The sequence below is a fragment of the Penaeus vannamei genome, chromosome 20 (assembly GCF_042767895.1).
Source record: "Penaeus vannamei isolate JL-2024 chromosome 20, ASM4276789v1, whole genome shotgun sequence".
NCBI classification, from domain to species: Eukaryota; Metazoa; Arthropoda; class Malacostraca; order Decapoda; family Penaeidae; genus Penaeus; species Penaeus vannamei.
In genome coordinates, this window is record NC_091568.1 from 15,379,707 (window position 1) to 15,392,206 (window position 12,500).

Sequence of the window (12,500 nt, forward strand, 5' to 3'; positions counted from 1 at the left end):
CGACTTACGACGTTTCGTGGATGCGACGCTAGAAATCATGAACTGTATTTACAGTTTGTCTTCCATGTATTCCTTTAGCCTTGGCTGTGTTTTTATGTACGTCATAGGAGTGTCTTATCTTTTGGATTATGACTTTAATACATGCATACATACTGCACTAGCATATGTGAGTAACCGGTGTTTATGCATGTGCGTACATGTACTGCATTTACGTGTGTTCCGAATGACGTCAATAATCGGGTTACGACGCCATCGCGGGAACGGATCTCCGTCGTAAATCGAGGACACCCTTTGGCAACTATGCTTGCCATGGCAAATAGTGGGCGCCCGCTACGGTTGGCAACGCTGGTCGCCTTTCCCGCGCTATCGGCTTATCGGAGGGAGATTATTTTTCTCTCTTAGTAGCGACAACATTCGTAAGGTTAAACTATGTGGCACTATTATGTGAAGTGAAGGTAAACCTTTAAGTTTTTGAAATGATAACCAAATCAATGGTTTTAGGTGCCTAATGTTGTTCGCAAACTACCGAACGAGCCAGGCGCAAACTGGGGAACTGCCGTGCACGCCGATAATTCCGTTCGCGGTGCCACTCCCCCCCCCAAAAAAAAAAAAAAAGAAATCCGAATCTATTCGGTTAAATATCAGTTAAAGCGATTCCCACCACTCCAAAGTAGCTTGCTTGTATTTCTCGCCACTACTACACCTCGAGAACAAGGAGTGGCTTCACTAATTGCAATATTTCGCGCGCGCGCGCACGCACACACACACACACACACACACACACACACACACACACACACACACACACACACACACACACACACACACACACACACACACACACACACACACACACACACACATACATACACACACACAATGCAGCAGATCGCACAGTGAACCATTCGGCTGCCTCTCCCCGGCCACCATGTCTTTTACATTCGTCGCAATGTTCCCGACAGGAAATTTGAACAAGCGCGGGGTCGTGGGGCGGATGTGGCGTTTCGCTGTCATGGGCGACCCGACCGTGGAAGTCTTCCTCAGCCGCGACGCAGACAGGTGAGATGCGACCACAACAGGTGACGCGTGACGTTGGCAGGTGAGTCGCGGAGCCAAACAGGTGAGTCGTCGTGATGTTGAAAGGGGAGTCACAACGCTGACGGGGATTAGCGACGATGATAGGCGAGTTGCAAAGCCTAGAGGCGAGGCATGATGCTGACAGGTGAGTCACGACGCTGACAGATGGGTCTTGGCGTTGACAGATGTCATTATTTAGACAGGTGAGTCGCTACGCTGATAGATGAGTCAAAGTAGTGACAGGTGAGTCGCGATGCTGATAGATGTCTTGAAGCTGACAGGTGAGCCATAGTATTGGCAGGCGAGTCACTGCGCTGCCAATGAGTTAACAAATTAAAACTTAAATTAAAAATTAAAAAACAAATTAAAAATTAAAGTTAAAAAACGCTAACAAATTAATCACGACACGACAGATGAATCATAATGCTGACAAGTCAGTCGCCACACAGGCAGGCACACATATATTTATTTAAGTAATAAGTAAAACAAATACTGTAATCCATTTATGTTTTTTTCAAAGTTTACTTACTTACAGTGTACACAACATCACAGTTGGATATATTAGTCATAATTAATGGATGCCATAATATTAATATAAGTAATAAGTACACATAGTTATTAAATCATCAAATACTAGTAACAACTAATTATTCTTTTTAAGTGATATAACTTATAACTCTCAAAGATTTACTAAAACCTCTTTAAAAACAGTTTTGTCCAAGTTCACCCTTTTAGCTAGTCAGCACGCCACAGTCGGGGAAGGATGAAAACTCAACAGCATACTCCATACTTCCTTGTAGTTTTTTTTTCTTTCTTTTTTGTAAATGATGATACTGTGTTATCTGGCACTACTTGTTGTGCTATTATTGGCATTATAATTATGTTAGACACTGAATTGAGGCATCAGTAGAACAAAATTCGATACAATATTCGCATACTGGCGTTATGTTAAACACTGAGTTAAAAGGCATCCATGGTGTAAAATTTGATACAATTTTTGCCATGTGATACATTGTTCAGGCAAATTTAGTTTACGTGGAGGTATTTTGTATGTTAATATCTTTTATAACATTTCAATGTTGGTGCTGTATGACTGCATATATATATATATATATATATATATATATATATATATATATATATATATATATATATATATATATATATATATATATATATATATATATATATATATAACATTTATTTACGAGCCATCTGCCCCTCCCTTATTCTCACATTCCTTTGATAATATTCATAGAAAAATATAAATCAAGTATTCATAAGTCAGCCTTATTATTGATTTTATCATAATTGTTACTGTATCAATTACGATTATACTGTTATAACTCATATTCAGATCAATGTTATATTATCATTATTCACATTAATTGCATCATTATTATTCATGCCGTTGTTTTGTTATCATTGTTAGCAATGATAACAACACCATCTTCACTATTATTATCATAACTGTTATCATCATTAAAATAAACAATATGGAGAGCTCATCATTGTTGTTAAATAAAGCTGTAATCCTTCCCACATCATGTTATATGTGGAGAAGAAGGAAATAAACTAATTGGCATCTCGTGTTGGTCGCCTGCATTAGCCACGCCCCAATTTGACAGAGCTGCTTGCACTCGTCACTCACACACATTACCAGTAGAACCTAAGCTCTTCGTAAAGATCCTTGATTCATTGTAATCAGATCTCGTTCAGGTAGTGTTACCAGCTACAGCAAACGAAAACTACACGTTGATTATACGAAAGCGGTGAGCTGTTTCGCTTGCAATCTATCAAATTACTGAGCTTGGTGAATGTAATTATGGGGCACGCTATATTGCCAGGATTATTACAGTATATGGGATAAACGTGAAGAAAGACATCGTTATACCATAGTTCATTAGAATGTCAATACATAAAAAGACCGCTTTCCCGCCTCACAAGTTAAAGTTGTCAAAATTGGGAGGAGCACAGTGCTTTTACTCAAGGAATGTCATAGCTAGCCAGTCAGGACACTTTTCAATTGTTTCCAATTTTTTCGTTTCTTGTCAGTACCAGTATCAGAATAGCAACAAAAGAATGGACACCTATTTAAGCTTAACGATAATGCTACCTCCTTTACAGATATATTGGTGCTATTAAAAAAAAATTACGTCAGTATCACCGAGTCTACTGCAGATGACGTCATTACCTGCGCAAATAGAGGGTGAAATAATCTTGTATTCTCTTGACATTGCCGACACCCGTGGCTAACAACTGGCGGCCTGCGAACCTCAACTTAAAGTGGTCACACTTGTCTTCTCTGTCCTGGGATCCCTAGACAGCCGCATCGAATGTGTCAGCTACAAAGCAAGATTAGTCCCACTATGCAGTCTCCCTTGGTGGAGAAGTGTCCCAGAAAAAGCCAGTGTTTTAGGAAAAGTCAACCAACCCATTTTATTAGTTATACATCATGCAACCGTTCCAGCTAACCCAATACCCCATATTTCAACAGAAATAGAAAATCCGACAATATTCTATCCAATATGCCGCTTTTAGTGTAATCAGTAATGTATGAGAGACGTAATTATGAGCTGATAGAAATTAAGTTGAGAGGAAGGAAATACTAAAACTGAAATTGAGTAAAATAACATTACTCGTCCAACAGCCGTACGATTATACCCAGTCCAAGCGAATTGTCTTGTTGATTTCGTCCATTATTGTTATTTTCATCATAATATTTGTTATGATATTTGTAGATAGTATTCCATTATTGTTCTCTGACTCTCACTCTGCCCAGCAGGACAGAGTGAGAGCCAGAGAAGTGAGTTCCGTGTCTACAGCATGTCTGAGTGTTTACATTCCTTAATCAAATGAACGTTTGTCTGGATAATCTTTAAAATCTAATTGTAATAAATATTACTATAGTACAATTGTACCAAACATAACGTAATATTCGCTATTTAGACAAGTAATAAGCTTCTTCCTGATTATGTTACTGTTTTTGTTTTAGCATCTTTTCCCTCTTTATTTGGGACGAAAGACTAAGACGGCATTTCCGCTCTGGGAAGGAAATTTCTATTGCTTCCCTTCGCAGCTTTTGAAGCATCCCGCTTTGTAAAGGGATCCCTGGACTGAATAGACGCCCTTGAGGGAATTGCAGAGGGATGGTAGGGATGGCACATAGCTTAAGGAATATATACTGTAGGGCAGTTTGCTAAGCGTCAAAGTGTCTATACTAGGAATACACTATGAAGCCATGTCTTTCAGTGGCCGGACTCCCTAACATGCGACCGCAACGCACTTACCAGGAGTCTGTTATCATCACGTTTACCAGCATTGGTAAAGTGGGATTCACGAGATGGCAATTCGCCTTAGTAGGTCGTTGATCGACTCGTTCTTATAGTAGTAAAGCAATTATACACAATTCTTTTGGCTCCTGACAATCAATCACATAACATTCAGACAAACTCTTTTTGAAATATGGTTGTGGCAAAAGTACCACATAAACATACATAGACACAGAAGCTGCTATACTCGTTTATCTTTTCTGTTATCAGTTTATCAATAAGTTTGCTTTTCCTTTGAATTTGCAATTATGTTAGATAACAATGTTTTAGGAGTTCGTCGATCTATCGATTCCATATACCCTTTATACTCTCATATAGGCCTACATGTCTGCCTATAGTTTTACAAAAATCTGTTTGGACGTTATTCTGACTCATTTTATGTAAAATTTGCATTTCCACATCATGGCCTTGTGATGTGTGCTTGCCATCATGACAATCGTAGCAATTATGGAACAATCCAAAAACCACTGGTAAAATTTACCATATATACAATTAGGTAAATACACTTGTAGCGAGAGCAGAATTGAATATGATTATTACTATCATTTTCATTATCATCACCACCATCGTTATCATCTTTATTATCATTACTGTTATCGTTATGTTTACTATTGCATCTATTTTCTTTTTTTTATGTAAGCAGCATCATTATTATTTGCACATACTCATGATGACCATGATATTGTCATCCTTATTGTCATTACAAAGGTAACAATAAGAGCAAGTCATAGTTGTAATAACAATATCATTGCTACTAATGATAATTCTTTCATCAGCCATAATGATGACGGTAATACTGATACCGGTAATAATAACGATAATATTGATGATGATAGAACCACTGCTACTACTATTACTATTACAACTACTAATACTACTGATGATGTGATGATATTACTAATATAATGATAATGATGATGCTACTACTACTACTACTACTAATGTTGATAATAGCAACAGTAATGATGATAATAATGCTAACAATAATGATAATGATAACAGAAGTAATACTTATAAAAAGATGAAGAACAGAGTATGCTGACCATGACATATTACCGAAAGTGGGATGGGGATGTGAGGTGCACTGAAAAGTTACTTTCACGTAGGCTGAAATTCTGAGCCAATATGTTAATCGGAATAACGATAATACGCTGAAATGTTATACAGCCATACTAACCCATTAGAGAATAAATTCCTTTGTGAATATAGAGCAAGTGTGGCAAAGATAACATCGTTCTTTATCCACCTGTAGGGAAGTGTATGGTAAATGCAGGATCTGGCAGATAATCCATAAATGTTAGTTTACTCAGGTGCAAAATTACTGTTTGAATTTCATTCTTGTGCTTTTACACTGGTAATAGGCTAACAAAGTGCTATCTGAAATACTTTGCTGACTGTCAGCTGCAGTACAGCAGTAACGGTTATTGGCAATCTCACACAACACAGCGGTGCAAACACTATTAGCAAAGGACTATTCTTAGCATGTTGATCTTTCATGTGTCCCTGACTGTGCTTTGCATTAGGCCTCATACTAAGTCTAACACATTATATTAACTGATTTATTATTATGTTATTGTAATCTATGATTTCAGCTTCAGTGTACAGTTGCAAGGACTAAGCTAATGAAATCACGCCTAGTCGAATGTAGAATATGTTTAGAAATCCGAGAATTCGTAAAATCAGAACAGGTGTTGCAAGACTTCGACCTCATGTTAGAGTATTACAGCTTGGGCTCTGTCAGAAACACTTGTTCGGGGTCCTGTGGTGTAAGTGGTGTGGCGAAACCTCTTTAAATATGCTACGTATCTCTTGTGTAATTTAGTGAAATAGGAAATTATTTCATCAGTATTAAATCGAATAAATGCCATTTGCAGAGAATATTATTGTTATTAATGCTGGTAGTTAATAACGATACGAAGAAAAAATAAGACCATAAAGCTATGGAAAGAAGTTCCCCATTATGAAGTCCATGCTCAAATTAACACTGTGCGGAGGTAGCTCTTGAGAAATTAACTTAGCTTTTTTTATTTCTCGCTCGCCTGTTCTACCACCACCACCGCCGCCACCACCACCACCACTGCCACCGCCGCCACCACCACCACTGCCACCGCCGCCACCACCACCACCGCTACCACCGCCACCACCACCACCGTCGCCTCATCACTACCGGCTGACGAAGCTGGGTGTTGGACCGGGAGGCGGCCGCCGTGCACGAGTGGCTCCGGTCGGGTCGGTCTTTCCACGTGATGCACGACCACCCCGTGCACAGAGCTCTGATGATGGCAGGTAATCTTTCGCACGTCACAGGAAATTGTAATTGTGTGTGTTTTTTATGGGTTATATTTCCTTGTGGATGTGGCTGGTAAAGTAAGGGCAATGGTTTCACACTTTGTTTACGTTAAAGGGCATATGTGAAGTAATTATCGTGCATTGTTTTTTCTTTGAATATTGTTCAGTAATGTATGCTTAGCCTATTCATGAAAAAAAAAAATCGGAGACCCTCTGGTATCCCCAAAAATCCCATAGCAACGCCCTTTAGAGCGAAGATGCAAAACTCGGCGGTCTTCGGCAATCCCCGGTTGTGACGTCATTCCCAGGACCAGGGAGAATCTTGTTGAATAGCGAGATACACACAGTGCACCCGCGAGTCAAGGATATCATGGAATTGTCCCAGTTTCATGCTATTAAAGTTTGTAACAAAGGATTCCGCGGCGTTGTGTAGCAATTCATTGTTCCCATTCATGTCACCAGCTATTTGAATGGCCAAAAGACCGCGACAGAGCAAGGAAGTGGACACGTTTCGTGCATGCAAGCGGCGCAACTTTCAGCCTGTGCCAAGCAGCATACTTTGCCTGAAACACTTCGAGCCCGATTGCTTTGCGAATAGAATGGCTTACGACATGGGATTTGCAAAAGGAAGGCCATTTCCAATTTATATTTGTCATGATCACAACAGTGCAAAACAAACTCTGAAAGAGTGCTTGTGCTTGGCGGCGTAGCAAACATTCATTGCATGAGTACGACACAGTGTCCCGAGTGCATTGCAAGTGTGCATGTTTTACTACACAGAGGTAGGGTAGGTATACCCCAAAAAGCACAACACAAATAAATACCGATGCCCCTCCACTCGTGAATGGATGTAGGCCTGCGCCACGAGTGCAGACAAGAGATAGCTCAGCCTGCAAAATTTTCTACCATACAAAAGCGGAATCACACGTTCGGCTATAAAAAATAATTTAGAAATTTACCATTCATTCAATCTCTTTGGGTCTCGACGCCACTCCATGTCTGGCTGGTTTGGCACAACTTCCACGACATCCACAGCGTCGGGTTCGTGCATGTACGGTGCAACAGCCATCAACCCCAGATATTCCTCTTCTTCTTCCAACTCTTCGAAGACGTAGGCACCCTCTGAAGAACTTATACCAATGTCCTCGTCGGAATGATTCGATGAAACTTCACTGCCGCTGTAGTCTTGTAGTGAGTCTGCCATGTACAACGTATTGAATGCAGAGAATGCGGTGATCGTGTTCTGGAATTGACGTCACACATCCGGGTTCCGGATTTTCGCGGGAAAATTTAACTTGACTTGAATCGAAATAAATCAATTTTGGGGAATTATTTTCAGATTTCACTTTTTGCTCTTATTAGAGAGATGGTTTGCGAGCTAATTCTCCCTTTTTAAAATTTTCAGTTGTTACTTCACATAAGCCCTTTAAGAGTAAAAACCTGATGGAAACACATCGACCTTCAAACCAAAAACACGAATACATTCATTAATTTTTCTTTCTTTTTTCGTTTATATATTTTCCCCTTTTTGTGTACTTATCTTTCATCTTCATTTAATTTCGTATCTATTAACTATCCTTAATTTCGTATCTATTAACTACCCTAGCTATTTATATACATATTTTTTTTGTGGCTTCGACTCACCAATTCCCTCTGTCAAACTCAGGTCTCTGGGGCGCCTTCAACAAGAACCAGACTTTGATGAGGAAAATGCGAGACAGGATGTTCAACAGCCCGAGGAACCTAGACAAGGCGTACGACCAACGACTCCTGCTAAATATCGTATGGCCTGTGGTGAAGGTAATGTTTTATGAATGGAGATTTCGTGCGGGTGGGTGGCTGATACGCATGCGCAGAAGGGATGAGTAGAAGGGGGGGGGGGTGAGTGTGTGAATGAGGTGGGGGAGAGAGAGAGAGAGAGAGAGGTGGGGGAGGAAGAAGACATAAAGAAACAGACAAACAGAAAGCAGAAAAAAAAGAAGAACAACAAACCAAAACCTCAAGACACCCCCCCCCAAAAAAAAAAAAAAAAAAAAAATGAAAATAATAATAATCACAACAACAACAGCAACAAACCACGCACAGACACCCAGCATAACCTCCTTCCCCCTCTCCAGAACGACGTCCTAAACCACGACAGTTACACGTGCCTCCATCCTTCCCACATCAACGCCACGCCCTTCCCGACGAAGAGAGAAGACAACAAGTACTGCGGCTGGGGGATCTCCAAGGGCACCGCCAGGAGGAAGCTGTCGAAGAAATCCTGTCCGATCGCTTGCCGGCCGAAGGAACACCCGGACTGGACCAAGTGCTGAAGAAGATCGGATAACGGGTAAATTATATCGGATAACGGGTCGTCTCTAAAGAAGTTCGGATAACGGATAACGGGGTCGTCTCTATCTTAATTTCTGGCGTTATCTGTTTTATCATTAGATCGATATTTGTATGGTTGGTATCATTGTCATTCTGATCATTATTATTATTGGTAATATTGTTAGTGATAATATGATCATTGTTCTATTGGTTATTAATGTCATTATTATTATTATTATGATTATTATCTTCATTATCATCATTGTTAATATTATTATAAATACTATTATTATTATAATTATCATCATTATTATTACATTATTCATATTATCATTATAATTATTAACATTGCCATTTTCATTAATATTATTATTACTATTATTATCATTATTGTTATTACTATTATTATCATTATTATTAAAGTCATTGAAATCATTATTATTAATGTTATTAAAATCATTATTGTTATTGTTAGCACTGTTGTTATTGTCATTATTATTATAATCATTATTATTACTATCATTATTATCATTATCATCATCTTAATTATTATTATAAGAATTATCATTGCTATTATTATTATTATTATTATTATTATTATTATTATTATTATTAGCATTAGCATTAGCATTAGCATTAGCATTATCATCATCATCATTATAATCACCATCACCATATTGCCATTTTTTATTAGTCATCATTATTATCATGATAGTTATATTATGATACTATTATTATCATCATTACCATTGTCATTATACCGGTCATTAGTCGGTATATCGTAATCATTATCATCAATATTACTACTGTCATTTTTATCATAATCCTTATTGTGATATCATCATTTTATTAACATACTGTTCTTATTCGTTTTATTCTTATCATCCCTATTATTCTTATTCTGCTTTTTATTGTAACTACTGTTATGATAGCTATTTTTATCATTATTATTGCAATTATTATTATTACTATTATTATAATGGTGATAATTACTATTATTGCTATTATTATAATGGTGATAATTATTATTATTATAATTACCAATCACTATCATTATTATCATAATTATCACCATTTACTCTTCCATCACCATTACAGGCAGGCAAGACAGAAATGTTTTCCCATAGACACAAGAAAATAAAGAAAGTCGACTGTTCGAAATAAATGTAACCCTTATTTCGGACGCTTTCAGCTGGATCGGCGTCCCCGTGCGCCGCCCACGACCCAGCACCGCGCATTGCAGAGAGCGCGAAGCTGTGGAAGGCTGTGGACCGTCTTCACAACACGATACTTTCAGTAGCCAGCAGCACTGTGCACAGGTCAGTGGTCAAGAGATGACTGAAGCAGCGTCGCCGCGGAGTCGAGGCGGGAAAAGGTTGACATGTCTGACGGCGTCCATATACCGCTTTCAGACTTTCGCCGAGCGCCGTCCAAGACGTCGTGTTCTCAAATTAAAAAGTGACTATAGACGCTTCCACATGTGACGACCACGGTCGTGAATGGCGAAGCGCTGTGGATGGCATGAAGCCTACATTGCTCTCCATGGACGCATTCATGTCAACCTTTTACCATCTTGACTTGCGGCGACGCTGCTTAAGTTGTCTCCTGACTACTTACCTGCGCACAGCATTACTCGCCACCGACATGGTCGTGTCGTGTGGACGGCCAAAAGCCACACAACGAAGCGCTCCCTGGAGTGCACGGCGTTAGGTCGTGGGAGGCGCACGACAGTCTGAAAGTGCAGTGTACATTTCATACTGTCCACGGCGCCTCGCCGTTCACGACCGTGGTCGTGACGTATGAAAACGTCAATAGACACTCTGTCATTTAAGAGCGCTCGGCGAAAGGTCGAGTCGTGTACAATTTTCCGAGATTTAGATCTCTATTGTACTGCTATATATTTTGATTCACTAATAAAGCAATCCATATCATTCTTCATACCATTATGGTGGTTCTGTTCATCATATCCGCAATAACTACTACTACTACTATGTTTTTCTTTTCTTTTTTCCCACTAACAATGTCACTAAAAGGTCTCGGGTTAACCAAAATCTGATGCTTAGATCTTTCCACTTTGTTTTCAGTATAGAATATGGATACTTGTTCCTAAATTATTGTTATATTGTTTCTAAATGTAAAATAACAGTACAGCTGCGTGTATACTGTTACAAAAAAAGGTTAGAAATTCAAATACGCAATCTCCCGTTGTTTCATGTTCCAATTTTTCCTCCTCCTTTTTATTTTATGATTATAAAGCATGTTAATTACTGTTAATAATCAATATTATAAGATTTTTTTTTCTTACTGTCTTATGTGTTCTAAATAAGTATCATGACTAACAGTTGTAATTGTTGCTGTTTGTCTTCCATTTCTGCGCAAAACACGTTATTATATTATTATATTATTATATTACACTGCTACTGGCCTACTTATAACGAGTAATATCGGTTTCTGTGGGAAGGATGGCTCTTTATACCGTGTGGTTGATATTGAGTGTAATAATATAGTTTCTGTTGTTTCATACAAACGTGCCATATATTAAACGCTTATTATATCCATTTCTTTCGTTACATGTTTTGCCTTCCACGTTTTTTTTAACCACATGTCAGGTTAGGTTTCCTATTTCACCCCCTTATTTCCCCTTGAATTTCTATGTCACTCCTCGAACCAATTACTCCGGGCTGCACCTAATCTCAAAAAGATTTTTACGTCGTTCAGGTTAGTATTCTAATGCCAGTTTCCCTTACAGAGTCGCTAGGCCTATGGCGGATATGTATCTAGTCAGTGTTGAAGTCTTCCTCAGCACCATATTTGGTATTTGAGTAATTAGGTTCATGTATTTGGTTAGTCAATCAATTGATTTGCTTATGTATTTATGTATCTATATCTATTTCCATCAAATTCCTGTTATCTGTACTCTCACAAACATTTATGTATTACCAGTATACACATACGTATTCATATATATATATATATATATATATATATATATATATATATATATATATATATATATATATATGTATATGTATATATATATATGTATATATCTGTATATATATGTATATATATATGTATATATATATATATATATATATATATATATATATATATATATATATATATATATATATATATATATATATATATATATATATATATATATATATATATATATATATATATATATATATATATATATATATATATATATATATATATATATAGAAACACATATATATCTATATATATATATATATATATATATATATATATATATATATATATATATATATATATATGTATATATATAAACATATATTTATTTATTTATATATATATATATATATATATATATATATATATATATATATATATATATTTATGCATCTTCCTCTGTAACGACAATATAATCAGAGGTAAGAGACAAAAAATAATGGTTGTGTCAGTAACTTTATTATATAGTTTCTGTTGTCCTGTGTGAACATA

The 12,500-nt window shown here is 37.4% G+C and overlaps 1 protein-coding gene across 5 annotated transcripts in view; it reads left to right on the top strand.

The window, feature by feature from the left end:
* Positions 1–11,956, top strand: part of LOC113816948 (uncharacterized) — a 23,455-nt gene extending 11,499 nt beyond the window's left edge. For 3 of the 5 annotated variants that reach the window (XM_070135087.1, XM_027368940.2, XM_070135088.1), the window contains 4 exons: positions 963–1,059; positions 6,589–6,695; positions 8,365–8,498; positions 8,816–11,956. In XM_070135087.1, coding sequence (XP_069991188.1) covers positions 963–1,059; positions 6,589–6,695; positions 8,365–8,498; positions 8,816–9,013 — 536 coding nt within the window. In that variant the 3' untranslated portion in view covers positions 9,014–11,956. The remainder of the gene's footprint in view (positions 1–962; positions 1,060–6,588; positions 6,696–8,364; positions 8,499–8,815) is intronic. The other 2 variants (XM_070135089.1, XM_070135090.1) reach the window with 2 other exon arrangements.
* Positions 11,957–12,500: the final 544 nt, after the last annotated feature.